Below are 18,163 nucleotides of genomic sequence, written 5' to 3'. Positions count from 1 at the left end.
CCAGAGGGCACAGTGCCACACTTCAGGGACATTTTGAAGAGCTTTGTCAAAACTGGAACTATTTCCGCAGCACACCTCTGCAATACCAGGGCAGGTATTCCATCAGGTCCACTAGCTTTGTTAACATCGAGCCCCCGTATGACGTGGAGTACATCCCGATGCCGGATCCTCAGCTTTTTCATATAGAAGCCGCAGTGAGGAACCGACGGCGGAACAGCACCCCCGTCGTCGAGGGTCGAGTTTTCCGCAAACATTTTCCCTAAAAGGTTTGCCTTTTCGGTGGCGGTGTTTGCTAGTGAGCCGTCAGGTCTGGTAAGAGGTGGCAAACTGGGTTTGCAAAAATTTCGACCTATTGAGCCCGCAAGCGACCAGAATGCTCTGCTGCCATGCGGGCAGGCAGCCAGCTTTTTGCTGATCTGCAGGTCGTGTTCGAATTTTGACCTATTGATGATTCTCTTGCATTCCTTTGCCGATTTGTTGTATGCTGATCTGCTTTCGGGCGTTCGAGATGTGTTGTAGGCTCGGTAAGCCGCGTTTTTTCGTCGAACTGCTTCGGAGCATTGTCGACTGAACCACGGCTTTGAGCCCACACCAGTTTCTTTAGTAGTCGATTGTATGAAGCCATCCATCGCCGAATTGATGACTTCACCAATCTCCTGGGCACATCTTGAAGGGTCCGAAGTCCGAAAACAAACAGCTGACCACGGAAAAGCATTGAAATGGGCCCGCATACCGAACCAATCTGCTGACCTATAGTGCCACACTTTTCTCCTCAGCCTCTCATTGGTTGGTCTGAGGCTAACGGGGATTGATGTCGTCACTAGGCAGTGGTCAGATGATCCCAGAGGCGCTGTGATGTCAATCTTATAACCGTGTGGCACAGTAGTTAAGAATAGGTCTAACAGATTGGAGCGGTGAGTCTGGACATCAGGAACCCTTGTAGGCTCCTGAACCAATTGCTCTAATCCGTAGCAAATGGCAAAGGATTCCGCCTGTCGGCCAGCCGAGTCCGTTGGGCCTGAGAACTTCAACCATGGTTCGTTATGAACGTTGAAGTCCCCCAGAACAACAAACTCGGCCGAAGGGTAGCGGGGCAAGAGATCATCAATAGTATCGCTCAAATGTTTGAAGAGCTCGGAAGTGTCTGATTCGCTATGGTTCGGTGAGCGGTATAGACATGCGTAGAATCTTGCCGTACTGGCAAGATTGACGCGCACCCACATTACGTCGAATCTGGAGTTTTCCAGACTCAATAGTCGCACACAGTTGACGTCAGCTCGACTATAGAGGCAGACTCCTCCTTTCAGTCGGAATTTGCTTGCGAGGGTAAAGCCCGGGCAGCCCAGATAGGAGGAGTCTGGCGGCTCGGCTATCTGAGTTTCGGATAGGAAAAGAAGGTTGGGACGTTGGGACAAAAGATGGTGATGGACGGAATTTAAATTTGTGTGCAGGCCGCGAATGTTGGCAAAATTTACCAACAGTTTTGGCCCGCACCGGGGACGCCTGCTACTCGCCGCTGTAAAGATGTTAAGTTTGTTTTTATGTATATTCATGATTTAAATTTTTTTTTTTTTTGTTTTTAAGGGTATGAAGTGAAAGGAAGGTCTGGAATGGAAAGGTATGAGGGGTGGGTAGGAATCTGGGGTTCAGGCTGTCCAGGAGTGATGAGCGTTTGGTTCCAGCCCACCCACTGCGGTGCTAGGCGATAGGCTGGGAGAGTCCGGCTGGAGAGGGCATCCAATGCGCCCCAAACGCTGCTGCTGGGTCCCCTCCGGTCACGAACCGGCACAACAGCAGTGGCGGGGTTTTTTCACTCGCTGATGGGGCAGCCCACCCTTAGTCGTGAGCCTGAGGGTCGGGCCCCTGTACTATCGAGCGGCCCGGACAGCGGTAACCGGTTGTAAAGGGTCTCCCTCAACCAGCATCTCCCAACCGGCCCGCCACGCAGAAGGTGGGCCGACGCACCCGCCACCAAGACCTGGGCAAACCTTAACCCATGAACCCGGGCACCCCTGCTAAGTCACCAAAGGTAGCGAACCACTTGGGGTGACCTGTGGCAGAGGTGTTGGTCATCCAATAAATGGTTCCCAGGGCGGCGGTACCCATTCCTGCCTACCAAATTATAATTATATTCACCTGGTCAAGTGAACTAATTCATTAAATTCCTTGATTCGACACTTCATTTTGGTTTTGTACCTAGAATGCTCACATTTAGAAAACTCAAAGAAAGCAATAATGAAGGATTTTTTCGCATTCAAATAAATGTGTTCATTTTGAAAAAAACATTTTAAATATACACACAAAAATATCAAATATAGGGATTTAATTTGTACATTGCAGAAGTACATTTATAACTTTACTTAGAAAACCTGTATTTGTAAGTTTTTCACTTTATAGAGTTCTTAAGGCGAGGAGAGATTTGGAGTAACATTAGTAAAAAAAAATATGTCGTACCACAAAATAAACATGTTACAGACTTTTTAATAAATATGTTATTTTACGAACAAAAATAAAACGTAACTTTACAAGTAACTAATAAAATCGTGATGTATATACGTAAACAATAACCACCAACAAATATTACTAATACTGAAAATAAATATACTTAAACCATTTTTAAATACAAAAAACATTAAAACAAAAATTATATAAATTGTATAAATAAATTGCCAAAAAATATAAGATCACTAAATGATAGTTTCAAAGAATTCAAAACACAATTAAAAAAATATACTGAAAACCTAAACTAAATAAAAAAAAACGTATATAAATAAAAGAAAAATAAAATAAAAATCTAAGAAACTAAACAAATAATACCTCATCCCATACACACAAGCAATTGCTTATTATGGGAGAACATTGAAAAATAATAAATATTAATCATATCATAATATCTTTTATCTTATTACTAGTGAAATATATAATATGTATATCACACATTGTAAATTTTTTTATTGAATAAATTGAATAAAAAAATAAAAAAATGAAGAAGAAAAAAATGAAAAAAAAAAAAAAAAAAAAAAAAAACATACCAGAAAGGCAAATGTCTTTACTAAATAATATCAATACAAAATAGTATGAAGCCATCGGATTTAAAAATGTTTATAAAATCTTGCCGCCTTTATATTACAGACAGAGGAGAAGAGTAAAAAAGCATTATACTAACGCTATCACGTGTATAAAGGTACATTAAAACATACTTAAAAGAACAATAACTTAAACATCGTTTTGTTTCTAAGCGTATTGCATTAAGGAAGGGAGAAAAATACAGGAGATACTTTTGCTTTTTTACTAGGATTCAGATTCCGAAGTAGAAAGTTTTGTGGGATACTAGATACGGTTTAGTGCGACAGATATTATAATAATATTTAATTAGATTTCTATGAAACACTATAATATTTAAATCATTTAAAGTACACATAATTACTAATTATTACCTTATTTTCATGAAATAATTTAACTGTAAAATATATAGAAAAAAATGCTAACGATAAGGAATGAAGATTCAATTCCTTTTGAAAATGAGAATCAGATCAGTGTGTTACAAGATTGAATTAATTCAATGAATTTTGCCCACCTCTAATGGTTAGTTAATTAGTTGAATGCGCAGGACTTACTTCCTGAAGATGGAGTCTCTCTGATTGAGTCGGAGCTCCTTCATGACCATGGGGGCTATGCCCTCAAGCCAGCTGGCCAGGCCCGGGGGCGTGCTGGGCCTCTCCGACACCGTGACCTCCGGGGCCTCTGTCTGCACCTGAAATATATGTGATATATATTTTTAACGTGAATACTGCACAAGACATCCAACTGTTAACCACGGTCCAGAACCAGTGGGATTATGGCATCTGGGGTATATTGTGCGGATGAAAAGGAGCGGGGAAGAGAAAGGTTGGAAAGTACCTGGCTAAGTGCAATATATTGTATAAGATTAATTAAAATTTGAAATAACATATTAATTAAATTAAATTAGGAACAACTTTTCCTTGAACTTTTTTTAAGGTTATCCCCATTAATGTAATATATCATTGAGGAAGAAGATAATACTAACAAACCTAAGCGAAACATGAAACAGAACAAGAAACAGAAAATAAAAATAAAATAACGGACACAACTAGGAATTCCAATTATAACTACAATTGATAGATTCCCGTAGGTACGTACAATTGATAGATTTTCCAATCTTAACAAACAGACTGCAATCTTTAGAGCACAGGCGTCAGGTAGGTATGCTGTCCTTGTTCTATCGGTATTACAATGGAAGATGCTCTGAGGAACTAGCGTCATTGATCCCTTCGGCACCGGTGCGTAGTCGGGATACACGCCAAACGCGCGCCCAACATTTGTACACGGTTGACATTTGCCACATGAGAACGGGTCGCTTCTACGATTCGTTCTTAAGTTCAACAGCTCGGCTGTGGAACGAACTGCCGGCCTCTGTGTTTCCTCCCTCCTACAACATGGGACTCTTCAAGACCCATGTTCACTCCTTCCTCTCCACATAAATACCCTCCACACAGCATCCCCAAAGATGACATAGGCCCTGAGGGAAATTATTTTCTCCAGGGCCTCCTGTGTGGAGTTAATATTAAAAAAAAAAAAAACAATTCCAGTTGTGACCGTTACATATTTATTTTTTGTGTCTTGTCCTGTTTCATGTTTCGTTTAGATTTCTTAGTATTATCTTTTTCTTACGTGATAAATTAAATTAACGTGCACACGCCCAGCAATTTCTGGATCCATAGTCTAATTAAAAATTAATAAATATATATGTATTTATAAATACTAAACCGTCCTTACAGCAATACTTTGCAAGACCTTTGCTGAAGTTCCACTCTCTTTAGTTGAGAATTCCGTGGTTTGACTCTCTCCATCCGTTGAATTTCTAAAATAATTTATAAAATAATATTATTCATTTCCGATATTAAGTTTTTAGTTTTTCAGACAGCGTTTTATTGTCTATCTGCCCTAATGACGGACACCTCAATGCTATCAAAAACGTTAGCTAAAGAAGGAGGAAACGCAACACGGCATAAGAACCCAAAAATGAATCATTTCACTCTAAACAAAAACAACTGGCCAAAGACAGCAAAAAAATATATAACTTAATTCTAATTCACGTTGTTTAACCTTTCCCTTACTGTGCTAAAAAATTCCACGCGTTACAGTGCTGTGTAGTCAATACACATCTCAAAATAAGCGATTTAATATCGGAAAAATATGAATATTCATAGCTAATCGCTTATGTTTATTATATTCAGAGATGTGCTTTATTTCAAATAAATCCATTTCAAATGGAAATGCAAAATGCAAAATGGGCATTTTCCATTTTGCATTTTAAATGCTTTTCTCAATGCATTTTCCATTTTAAATGCTTTTTGGCAACATTCTTCCTACTATTTCCACTCATCTTTTTTTCATAAGCCCCGAATATCAGTCGGTCCTCAACCTCGCTATGAGAGATAATTTACATTTGTCAAGTTGCTCCCTGGTAGGAGCCCTGGCAATTGAGTGATACCATAACAAAAAATACTGATTCAAATACTGAACATGAGGCCATGATGCTGTAATATTAAATGTTAGATAGCAGTTTCTATGTTTTTACATTGGCAACATTAGTCCCGCGTAAATATTTTGTGGTTTGTCTGTAGTCGTGGTGTTTTTGGATTTACCATCATGTAATATGTTTGTTCTAAATTGATGTCCATTATTAAATGACAAAATTGTTTAAAAATTCCATAATAATTTTAATTGTTTGACCTGAGAAACCATTTTGCATTTTCAATTCATTTTGAAAATAGGTATTTTGCATTTTGCATTTGAAATGCTTTTCTAAAAACCATTTTGCATTTTCAAATGGAAAAATTTTGACCCATTTCCATTTTGCATTGCAAATGGTTTTGGGTACCCATTTTGCACATCTCTGATTATATTTCATATCAAAAGTGATAATAATTGTAATTTAATTGCTGAAAACATGAAAAAAACGTGCGAGGGGTCCACATCTAACGACCAACTGGCTGGCGGCTAGCAGTGCTAGCACACACACAGCTATGCGGTCGTAGGTATCGATGGTCTAAATAAAAATACAACTGTGGACGTGTGGATTCCTCATGTTCCCGCATAGCGAACTAAAGCGGGACATCAATAGAGTGTCATTTCCTCGCACACTCTTCGCGTAGCAGTGTCACACGGTTGATTGCATTGGTTTACCGATTTTTAACAAAAATCTCTAATTTTTAATTGAATTTAAAAAAGACGTAAAATTTTATTTTTTAATTCAGTGCATAAATGTATAACGGAGGAATACCTAAAATCTGAACCCAGAATTTATTATATTTATAGATTTATTAAAGTTATTAGAAGGAATGTGTATTAAATACACACCACAGATAAGGAAAGGTTAAAGAAACCAGGGTTGGAAAAAACCGCTGGGTTTTTGAGTCGGGGAAATTTATGCTATCCCTGCAAACAACACCATTGGATAAATTTTAAGATTGGCGCCTATTTTCTAAATAAACGTATATTCATTTTAAGGTTATATAGGGTTTTCCAATAAGAGGTGTTATTTTGAATAACCCGCTATTTCGGTAGATGTTACTTTTGAAGCTGTAATTTTTTGACATTTGACAAGTAGAAACTACGCCGTTATTAAAAATGGAACGATACACGCTTCATCAACGCATTGAAATTATTAAAATTCACTTGAGAGAATCAAATGCAAATCATCTTGAGTGATGAGGCCCATTTCCACCTCGTTGGCTTCGTCAACAAGCAAAATTGTCGCATCTGGGGCTCGGAAAACCCAAGAGTTATTGTTGAAAAGCCTCTCTATCCTCAACGTGTGACTGTTTGATGCGGTTTATGGTCCGGCGGAGTCATTGGACCTTACTTTTTCGAAAATGAGGCTGGAGCAACAGTTACGGTGAATGGATTGCGCTATCGAGAGATGATTAATGATATTTTATGGCCGAAATTGGATGGTATTGATCTGGACAGCGTTTACTTTCAACAAGACGGCACTACGTGCCACACAAGCAACGAAACCATTGATATTTTACGGGAAAAGTTTCTTTGAATATCAAAATAACACCTCTTATTGGAAAACCCTGTATTACTTAAGACTAAAAGTACCAATATGTTGGTGTACGTACAGGGCTACAAATTATTCAGTCTTACCCTAAAGCGCACTTTAAACTAAATATCACTATGTTGCGCTGTAAATATTAAACGCTATGTATTGTTCATTATTTGAAAAAGCCGGTATATTTGCTGTCAGTATTTATCATAATTACATAAATATCTTACTTTTCAGTTTTCCAGCTCGAATTGAACCCGACCACGTCATTGTCGTGGTTTTTAAACATTTTAAGTTATATTTTTGTACTAAGCAAAGGCACTTTAATCACTGATTGCAGGTTATAATATCGAAACAATATAATTATTACAAACTATCAACAAAATACTGCGTAAAACTTGACAGCTGTCACTTCATTAGGTGTTGCCATAAGTAGTATAATAATATTATTTGTATTAATAATGATTATTGTCTATTGACAAATAAAATGTCGTCGCAGGTGAAGACGGAGATGTAAAAAATTTCCAAACCTACTATTTTTATGACATATCCCATTCCTTGTCTCATCAAACACCCAAAAATAATAAAACCGGCTTTGATGCTAATTTTAAAATCGCATTTATATAGTATTAATGCAATTTTGTATGAATGCCCAGGGCTTTTTAGGTCCATGTAATATGTGAAGTGTAGGACATAGTTATTAGAATGTACATTCTATCATTAGAATGTTAGAATTTTAGGAAGTGAGGCGAAGAGATGATAACCAAAAATTTGCCAAAGCTACAAAAGTACTTACTTATCTGAGGCATCCATAATATAAAAAAATATGGACACAATCAAATTACAAGGATCAGAAAACATTTGAAAATATCTTCACTTTATAAAGAAAAATGCAAATTGTTTTGTTAAAAAATATTTATTTTTTTAAAGTGATAAAGATAACTGGAAATTGATGTATATTTTTTTGAAGAAAGTGATTACAACAATGCTAAAGAAAATATATTTAATTATTATTATTCACAAAGAAAAAATCTAAGCGGAAGGAAAATGGATGTAAGTCGTAGCGTCAAATGCCTGAGACATATTATCACAGACGACCTGAAAGACATCGAGGATATGGAAGGACAAAGAAGAGCGATATCTGTTAAAGCAGATATGCTGTCAAGGCGTTTTCACTTTTGCAGTACAAAACGTCAAAAATATACTATTCAACGCATTCTGCACTTCGCTGTACACGTCAGAACTGTGGGTAGATTACACTGCATCTCAATGGCTTAAGCTAAAATAAATAAAAGCAATAATTTATATCTCCGACTATTCCGCCTACCTAGATACTGCAGCGCTACGGAAAAGTTCCTGGAGGGACAAATGCACTCTATCAGAGCGTTTCTCCGCCACCACATGTTTAACGAGCAAGTTTATGGTGCATACTACGCCAATCAATACAATCATCACTGCCATGGTTGCCTGGATGGAGTCCCCCCTGGCTCTCTGGAGATGGGAGATGTTCAAATATCCTCCATAAACGACTGCTTGCACACATTTTGCACTTCTATTCATAATTTTCTGTGCCTATCTATGTATTCTTATTGATTGTCTGTTGTTTTAAAATTAGGAATGTATTGCATTGCCCTACCCTACATACTTTCTTGAATAAACTCTTTAATTCGGATGATTTGTATTTTTGCGTAACGCCGCCTTTCGTAACTGATGAGCTACGATAATTTCTATAAACTGCAAAATTATATTGAAATTTCTTGTGTTTTCTTTTCAACTAAAAAAGCTAATATGTATTATTAAGTACGCCCTACTCAGCCCAACTAATAAATAACGGAAAACATATTACCGATTGGCAACACTAAAGATTGGCGACCACAAACAAGGAAACAAGGCTGTTCCGTTTCCTGCGTGACTCTTTTGACGTATAGTCGGCCATTACTGTTATTAGGAGATTTCTCCCGAACGAATTGGTAATCCGCCTCCATCCCCAAATCGCGAGTGTTCTGCGTAGTGCAGTTATTTTTGTTACAAGTTAATTATTTTTTTATCGCATGTCCATCCAGAATTTAAACAAGTTTGACCCCTTTGCCGACGCATTTAAGGGTTCGGAAGACGATGTACAAGATGGACTAGTTCACATCAGGATACAGCAGCGCAATGGAAGAAAGACCCTCACCACGGTGCAAGGCCTGTCCTCGGACTATGACCTCAAGAAGATAGTGAGGGCCTGCAAGAAGGAGTTCGCCTGCAATGGGACGGTGGTGGAGCATCCCGAGTACGGGGAGGTGTTGCAGCTGCAGGGGGATCAGAGGGAGAACATTTGTCAATGGCTGACCAAGTCGGGCCTCGCCAAGTCCGACCAGCTCAAGGTGCACGGCTTCTGAGCTCCAAACAAACTGCAAAAAAAAACAAACAAACAACCACAACACAACCATTCATCCTCACAACCACTGCCCCCGGAACTTCTACAATCAGATCATCATGTTGTGTCCAGTCATCACTAGTGTAATGCGCACAGCACGAGGTGTACGATGATTAATTCCAATAATATAAATTCTCTTTTTGTTTTCGTGTATTATAACGGCGCTGTGCAATATATGGTCCCGTCACTGAGTGCTCCGTTGTAACGTCTCTTTCTATTGCATCGGTTATGATCAAAACTCATTGCAGAGAATCTCAACGAATCTATCAATGGTTTCCTGTATGGGTCTACCATCGAGAACTCCGTTGTGAACTCTTTCTGTCACTTGTCTCATGCGTAATTTGTGATGTAGGGAGGAGTAACAGCGGATCTATCAGCGGTTTTCCAATACAGTGAGTAATAAATCCAACACTAAAGCACACAATGAGGAAGCCCTTCGCGACATAAAACACAAATAATGCATCATTAAATACAAATTATGACAACGGATAGCAATACTGTTGCATCAACATAGAAAAATATTTTAAAATGTGATTAAAGTTATTCGACAGTTTACTCTACAGGTGGTTAAATACCCCGTTACAGTGTTTCTTGTTTCTCCGTTGATAAAATGTCAGTTTGGAGCTTCCTTCGTGTTTTTTTATGATAGTGTTTGTACTCTGCCGCAAAGATGTGCCTTGAATTAATAATCTTTTGCCGTTGTTCGTGTCCAGGACGCAGATATGTTGTTTCTGGCCGCGTCCAGGACGCAACGATATGCCGCTGGACGTGTCCGGGACAGATAAACGGGCGCACATTATTACGTTGTATACAAAATTTCTTAAAATTATTATCGCGCTCTGATCAAATTATTGTTAGTTTCGCAACACGCAGTTTCTCGCAGAAAAATGTCAAAAGTGGCTGTATTTAAAATAAATCATTTTTTAACTTAAACTGTGTTTTATTTTTAAAAGACAAATATTCCCCTCGCAGAGAAAATGATAAGAGGGCATGTTTATCTTGATTTGCTATCTTCTTTAGCAAGCGTTTTGAACGCACATTTCCTTTTCCGTGTTCAATAGGAGGAAGTACTGTCTCGAAACACGCACGGGTTTGTTACGCTAATTCTCTTTCTAAACTTCTCTGCAATCGTGCATGGTTTGTTATTATCACGCGCATTGATAACCGGTGCACGATTGGAGGATGCGTGCCTTCAATTAAACACGAGGTTAGAAAGAGAATTAGCTTAACAAACTTGCCTCCTATTGAAAAGAGTATAAGAGAAATATATTTGTATGATGTGAAATTGGCAGAAGTTGGGAACAACCGAAGAGACATGGCGCAATCAAGTGAATCAAATGCTTGAGTCTAGTCAAAATTGTGCAATCAGTATGTGTGTCAATTTAGCAAGTAGCACTGAATATATAATAAACACTAGAATTGCATTCTGTGTAGATTTGAATGGAAACCAATAAAGCCACTGATTTAGAACCCTTTTCATAAAGACCTTTGTCTATTAAACTTGCCTGACATCATATATCACCATCCCATTTGTTTGAAATGAAACATAGTTCTGTAATTGAAATTTAAGCAAAGAATAGTCTGACTTTTGGATCATTAGAGACACGCCCGCATCGCATTTCTTGCACTAGACTCCAAACCGTCTGCAGCCAGTGAGACTATGGCCTCCCCGATTGGGGTATCTTGTGAGGAGGGGAAGGAGATGACTCTTCACTATTCATTCGATCTGGTCACCAAACATAGCCGATGCCATTTCAATTCTGAATGCTGGTCTTACACCAGGGCGGTACGGAGAGTGTCTTCCACGCTGGAAAACTATTGTTTTTTATTTTATGGCAAGTAGTGTGCTGAGACTGAGTTGTGTAGAACGGCGTGATGATTAGTTAGTTGCCATCTTGTGCGAATACAGCGCAAGAGTCCCAATGTTTTAATATGTGTTGGGTTACCAGAGATGTGCTTTATTTCAAATAAATCCATTTCAAATGGAAATGCAAAATGGGTATTTTCCATTTTGCATTTTAAATGCTTTTCTAAAAACCATTTTGCATTTTAAATGCTTTTATCAATGCATTTTCCATTTTAAATGCTTTTTTGCAACATTCTTCCTACTATCTCCACTCATCTTTTTTCATAAGCCCCAAATATCAGTCGGTCCTCAACCTCGCTATGAGAGATAATTTACATTTGTCAAGTTGCTCCCTGGTAGGAGCCCTGGCAATTGAGTGATACCATTATAAAAAATACTGATTCAAATACCTACTGAACATGGGGCCATGACGCTGTAATATTAAATGTTAGATAGCAGTTTCTATGTTTTTACGTTGGCAACATTAGTCCCGCGCAATTTTTTTGTGGTTTCATAATCCGTAGTCGTGGTGTTTTTGGATTTACCATCATGTAATATGTTTGTTCTACATTGATGTCCATTATTAAATGACAAAATTGTTTAAAAATTCTATAATTATTTTGATTGTTTGACCTGAGAAACCATTTTGCATTTTCAATGCATTTTGAAAATAGGTATTTTGCATTTTAAATTTGAAATGCTTTTCTATAAACCATTTTGCATTTTCAAATGGAAAAGTTTTGACCCATTTCCATTTTGCATTTCAAATGGTTTTGGGTACCCATTTTGCACATCTCTGTGGGTTACATTGGGACATGTTATGAGGCTTGCCATTCAATCTGGTTACATAGTTAAACCTATTTCAAGCATTGTTTCAAATCTGAATGATGGTCTTTACAAGGGTGATACTGAAGGTACTATTGGTAGATATATCACATAAGTACAGAAAAATTTGTGCCTACATATGATAGTGGTTCAAATTTATTCAAAATAGTTTGTAATGCGTCCCGCAGTTCTCTCTTACCCCGCAGAAGTCCTACGATTCAGTATGCCAACAAGTAAGAATATCTTAATTTGATATTACTGTACCTATATGTAATTTTATAATGTCCTAGTGGATCCTGCAATGCTTCGCTATTGCTTAAGTATTCCTCGAGTGTTCCCGACTTCTACTATTCATTATAAATTGTTTTCCTCCAAGGTTATCCCTTTAAAAACAATAACAGGCTTAAGGCGAAGCTTAATGCCAAATCACTAATTTGATTAATCTTTATAACGAATTGGTGTACATTATGAATACCAAAAAATATGCTTTAGATAAATTGAAGGTTTTCCTATCGTTTCGCTTGAGTAGAATACAAATAAAAAAATAAATTACTCAATAAAAAATATAAATGTAAACTACTAAAAAAAATATTTTTTAATAGAAATGTATGAACGCGTAAAGGAAACAACTTAAAAAAATACAGTATTATAGCTAAGATTATCTGTGACAGTTTCACTTGATTAACTTTTTTGCTTTCTTATAAAATTATTTACAAAATAAATAAAAAAACAAGTTTTGTTCTTGAAATCGAACGTTTCTAGACTCCGTTTGTTAAGCGATTTTTAATGCCTATTACCTACAATATAAGGTATACCAAGAATATGCACATTGATAGGCCATTTTCAGTGACAATTACTTCACTGTTGGAAGTGTACACTGTACACATATTAATTTATTTATGTTATCCATAAAACAGTTATGCACCAACAAAGATTAAAAATTTGAGGTAAATGTCAGTATAAAAGGTTGTGGGGGCAGTTTTACTATCTTGTGACATGCGTTCGTCAAAACATAGTTACTGAACCGGCTGTTAAGTATAAGTGACGATGAAAATGTCAATGTTGAACTCTATTTGTGCAACTTGTATAATACTGATAAGGAATTGTTTGTATATTTGGTAAACATGACCTATGTTAGTAATTGAGATCTTTGACCTACTAAGTAAAAATACATTCATAAGGACGGGTTGTTTCGAAGAATTTGAACAATTCATCAAATTTCGACATTCATTTTCGGGTTCTGTGAAAGTCATATTCAAGTTCTGTTTTTATATCATTATAGGCTAGTTGCTTGACAGAACTGAGATAATAACAGAACTTGAAAAAATCTTTCACAGAACCCGAAAATGAACGTTAAAATTTGTTGAATTTTTCAAATTCTACGAAACAACCTGTCCTTAGTGTAGTTGTTCAAAATGAGATAAAATTCATACTAGAAGTTGGTTACGCCACTGGGTGTGGTGACCAGATCTTAGTAGCTAGGTATTTCCTCATCTCATTCCCCTCCCACTACCTTCATCCTCGCACATACTCCAACTAACCATGCCAGTCTCACTGACTTTTTACCCTGCAATCTAACTTGTTCGTCTTTGGGAACAACCCGTATCGTTGAAATCGAACATAGAAATCGTTGCATCTCCCTTACTGTCATAGTGAGAAATATGATCTAAAAGAACAAACACCACGCTTTATATTCAAATCTAGAAGTTAACCACAGAAGAATTAAAATTTTTAATGAATTATTTTTAAATGAAACATCAAAAAGTGAGGTTACAATAACGTTTGTAACCCGTTTGTCTAATAAAATAAGTTATTTTTAATAAATTTATCAGTAATTTTGGTTTAAAAAAACATAAGGTGAGCCATTTTAATTTTTTTTATGTTCAAATCAAAAATTATATCAATTTAAAAAATTTGAAAGCGTATAATATCATCTTTCAAAATCAGTTTTTGGTTTTTCGAATACATTCAGAAATATTCCATTGATTTGGATTGAAATGCAAAGTGCAAATACTCAAAATACTTTACCTTCTGTAAAATTATGCCAGAGGCCTGAGCAGTTAACTTCTTCCTCTCATCAAAAACACTCTCCACACAGCATCCCTAACGATGCTTTTATACTTCGAAAGAAATTATTTTATTCCAGAAGACCTTAAGTAGAGTTTACATAAAAAAAAAATTAAACACAATTTTATTTGAATTTTTTTTATTTTAAAATTAATTGTATGTACATGATAATAATTATGATAAACTTAAATATAGGAATGAATTCCGGATTGATAACAACTCTCAGTATCACCCCGTTCTAATATACATCTAAAAAAATGATAAAAATATAATTCTTATTAAAAAAAAATGCGGCTAAAATTTAATGTCACCAAAATAGTAAAATAATTAATTGACATTTTTTACTCGAAATATCCGCTGTCGGCGGCATTTATTTTTAGTCGGGAGATATTTTATTTATTTATTCAAACGCCATAAAATGGCTTTCATAATACAGTGATAATCGAATTACAAGCGTACAGTGGTAAATAGGATAATAATAGCAATAAATTAAAGAACAATTAATGCATACATAAAAACACTATTGCGAGTGATGCAGTTATTAATATAAGTGCAGTAAGACAATGCATAATTCAAAAGAAATATATACCAGTGTAACAATTTATACTAGGCTTGTATAGGGTTTTCCAATAAGAGGTGTTATTTTGAATAGTCCGCTATTTCCGTAGATGTTACTTTTGAAGCTGTCATTTTTTGACATTTGACAAGTAGAAACTATGCCATTAATAAAAATGGAACGATACATGCTTCAACAACGCATTGAAATTATTAAAATTCACTATTATTAATTATTAGAATTCCATTGAAAAATCATCTTGAGTGATGAGGCCCATTTCCACCTCGGTGGCTTCGTCAACAAGCAAAATTGTCACATCTGGGGCTTGGAAAACCCAAGAGTTATTGTTGAAAAGCCTCTTTATCCTCAACATGTGACTGTTTGGTGTGGTTTATGGTCCGGCGGAGTCATTGGACCTTACTTTTTCTAAAATGAGGCTGGAGCAACAGTTACGGTGAATGGATCGCACTATCGAGAGATGATTAATGATTTTTTATGGCCGGAATTGGATGGTATTGATCTGGACAACGTTTACTTTCAACAAGACGGCGCTACGTGCCACACAAGCAACGAAACCATTGATCTTTTACGGGAAAAGTTTCTTTGAATATCAAAATAACAACTCTTATTGGAAAAACCCTGTAAGTATGAGGTGTCTATGATAATAGTCAGTAGTGAGTTTATTGTTACCCACACAATTAATTGTACTTGGAATAGCTGAGTAGGCATCGCAACTTGGCATTAAGGCGATGCACTACGTCGTGTAATATTTTAAATTGAGCCGCTATCAATAACAACCCTTACGTAGATGGCGATAAGGTTTAAATTCCCGCTTAACACCATCCGCCTGTTTTGATTTATGCAAGAAAAAAACATGGCCAAAAAGTGCCTTTTATTTTATTTTGTGGATGTTCAGGCATAAATATTTAATTTTTTTTCCATCATTTTATAAATAAATTAATTTGCCACATTATACAATAAAATCATAACCGAAAATGGGTTCGTAAGTAGGAGATTTTGAACTTTAAAGCAGTTTTCATAGGCCTTATACATTATTTTTTTCTGGGCTTATAAAAAGACTTATGTAAAAAATACTCGATTATTTCAAAGGCCAAGATGTATTCTACTCGCAGTATTTAATTAAAGCATCTGGAACATTTCTAGGCGACCAAATTTTCAAACCAAAAACACATGATTTTGCATTACTACGTATGGCATCGCCTTAACAATTTTCAATTTGTATTGATATTTCAGGCGACTAATTATTGCTTATAATAATTTGTTATCCTTTGTGCTATGCATAAAACCTTGTCTTATAAAAATTAGTTTGTCATGAAAAAAATAATAATTTTTTACTCCAAATAATGTCAGAAATCAAGTCAAATGCGTCTCTTAAAGCCTATATACAAAACAAACATAAATGAAATAAAACAGAGGAATTGATACAGAAATAACGAAAGTATACAGGGTGTAACAACAAATTTTAAGCTACGATTCCTGTCCATATTTGGATATAACATGTAAGGACACGTTGCTTTACAGAATTTGAACAATTCATCAAATTTAATAATATTGTTGTCAAGTTCTGCAAGTATTTTTTGATTTTTGTTATTGTTACAGCTGTTTCGGCTTTCAAGGACATTTTCAAACTGTGGTTATAACCACGTTTAGACGACTTATTTATATGGATCTATTTTACCCCCCCCCAATTTAAAATGATTTATTACCGGTTAAACTGATAAAATAATTGTGACAATAGATTTCATATTCTGTGGGGGTATTTTGAAGTCTTTTTTCCTCACATTAATGTTATCTTAATTGTTTAATAATGACGTAGCAGTTATTAATTTATTTAAATGTGTTATATTGTTTAGGTATTGTGAACATACTGACTTTATTAATTAATGCTATATTAGGGTCATTGGTTCTTTTATTGATTTCTAATTGTTCAAGTAAATTTAATCTAAGGCCCTTTCTTTCTATGTGCAAGGGTTTAAGTTCATTGTTGTCAAAATTATTTACTAAGAGATGTTCTGCGAATTTTGAAAAAGTGCTTTTATTATTATAACATCTTATATGTTCTTTGAATCTAGTTGATTTAGCCCTTCTCGTCTGTCCGATATAAGTAGCGTTGCAGTCGGCGTGCGAACATTTTAATTCATATATGCCACTATTATTAAGTTTAGGATTTCTACTTTTAGAGTTTTTAAGGTTTGTTCCTATGTTATTATTGGTTTTGAAAGCTATATTTAGACCGCATTTTTTAATTTCTTTTGCTATTTTTATGGATGAATTCGAGACATGCAATTTTTTTTATTATTTAACTAACTAACTAACCATCAGGCCGTTTCCAGCAGGGGTAGGCAGAGAGGACGGACCGCCAAACAACTCGGTCACACCACACACTCCTTGCCTCATTCACATTCATACATTGTCTCATACATACTCTTCTATTATTCTGACTCTTGACATGGCCCGACTCGAGTATCTGATTCACTTGATCGTGCCATGTCTTCCTCGGGCGTCCCCGACTTCTGCTACCATTCGCATTATCCTCCTTACACTCCTATCTTCGCTCATTCGCTCTACATGCCCAAACCATCTAAGCGTCTCTTTCTTAATCTTACTCATTACGCTTACATCAGCCTTGCACTCTTTGTGGATCTCCACATTCCTCACACGATCAAACATGGTTTTAGCACACATACTCCTCAGGGATCTCACTTCAACAGCATTCAATCTACTTTCATCCTTTCTCTGCCAGTTCCATGCCTCACTTCCATACATCAGGGTAGGTACCAGCACTCCATTGTGGACTGCTTCGCTTCTTTGGACAATTTGTTGTTAGTGCCAACTGCGTTCAGTCCTCCATTAATGGAGTTACCTGCATTTCCCTCCTTTCAATATCTCTGTCAGCCTTCCCATCTCTCTAGAACATACTTCCTAAATACACAAACTCATCCACCTGCTCCAAGTATTCCTCAGCAACAACTATATTGCACACTGTTTTCGTACTCTCTCTTTCAAACACCATTACTTTAGACTTGCTTACATTCATCATTAACTCATTCTTCATACATACTTAGTTCATCCTAGATACGAGAGACTGTAGATCATCTATACTATTAGCAATCAGCACCGCATCATCAGCATACAACAGGCAACATACTTTCAGGTTACTCAATTAGTTATAGCCATTATTAACCACGATGGTTTGTATCGTTGCCTTTTCTTTCTCATACGCTTTATTGTCCAAGGGAATGTTAATTAGTCTACGTACCATTGAATGGTAAGCTGATAATTTATGAGACCAAGGATGAGTTGAATCTATTTGATTTTGCTGTACGATGATATTTTTTTCAATTAAGAACA

General features: G+C 36.3%; 2 protein-coding genes across 2 annotated transcripts in view; one reads left to right on the top strand and one right to left on the bottom strand.

Annotated features, from left to right (window-relative positions):
• LOC149414184 (cytoplasmic dynein 2 intermediate chain 2) overlaps positions 1 to 7,490 on the bottom strand; it is a 31,723-nt gene extending 24,233 nt beyond the window's left edge. The window contains exons 1-3 of the mRNA XM_089644060.1: positions 7,306 to 7,490; positions 4,798 to 4,882; positions 3,618 to 3,754 (exon numbers count right to left, since the gene is read on the bottom strand). Coding sequence (XP_089500186.1) covers positions 3,618 to 3,754; positions 4,798 to 4,882; positions 7,306 to 7,364 — 281 coding nt within the window. The 5' untranslated portion in view covers positions 7,365 to 7,490. The remainder of the gene's footprint in view (positions 1 to 3,617; positions 3,755 to 4,797; positions 4,883 to 7,305) is intronic.
• Positions 7,491 to 8,957: 1,467 nt separating this feature from the next.
• eIF1 (eukaryotic translation initiation factor eIF1) lies at positions 8,958 to 10,430 on the top strand. The gene has a single exon (XM_089644081.1). The coding sequence runs from the start codon at positions 9,127 to 9,129 to the stop codon at positions 9,457 to 9,459; it is 333 nt and encodes a 110-aa protein (XP_089500207.1). The 5' UTR covers positions 8,958 to 9,126; the 3' UTR covers positions 9,460 to 10,430.
• Positions 10,431 to 18,163: the final 7,733 nt, after the last annotated feature.

This window comes from Hesperophylax consimilis, chromosome 20, assembly GCF_061612785.1.
Source record: "Hesperophylax consimilis isolate HC1 chromosome 20, BYU_Hcon_1.0, whole genome shotgun sequence".
Classification (NCBI taxonomy): domain Eukaryota; kingdom Metazoa; phylum Arthropoda; class Insecta; order Trichoptera; family Limnephilidae; genus Hesperophylax; species Hesperophylax consimilis.
The sequence above is the reverse complement of the archived record's forward strand: the minus strand, read 5'-3'. Positions and strand labels throughout refer to the sequence as shown.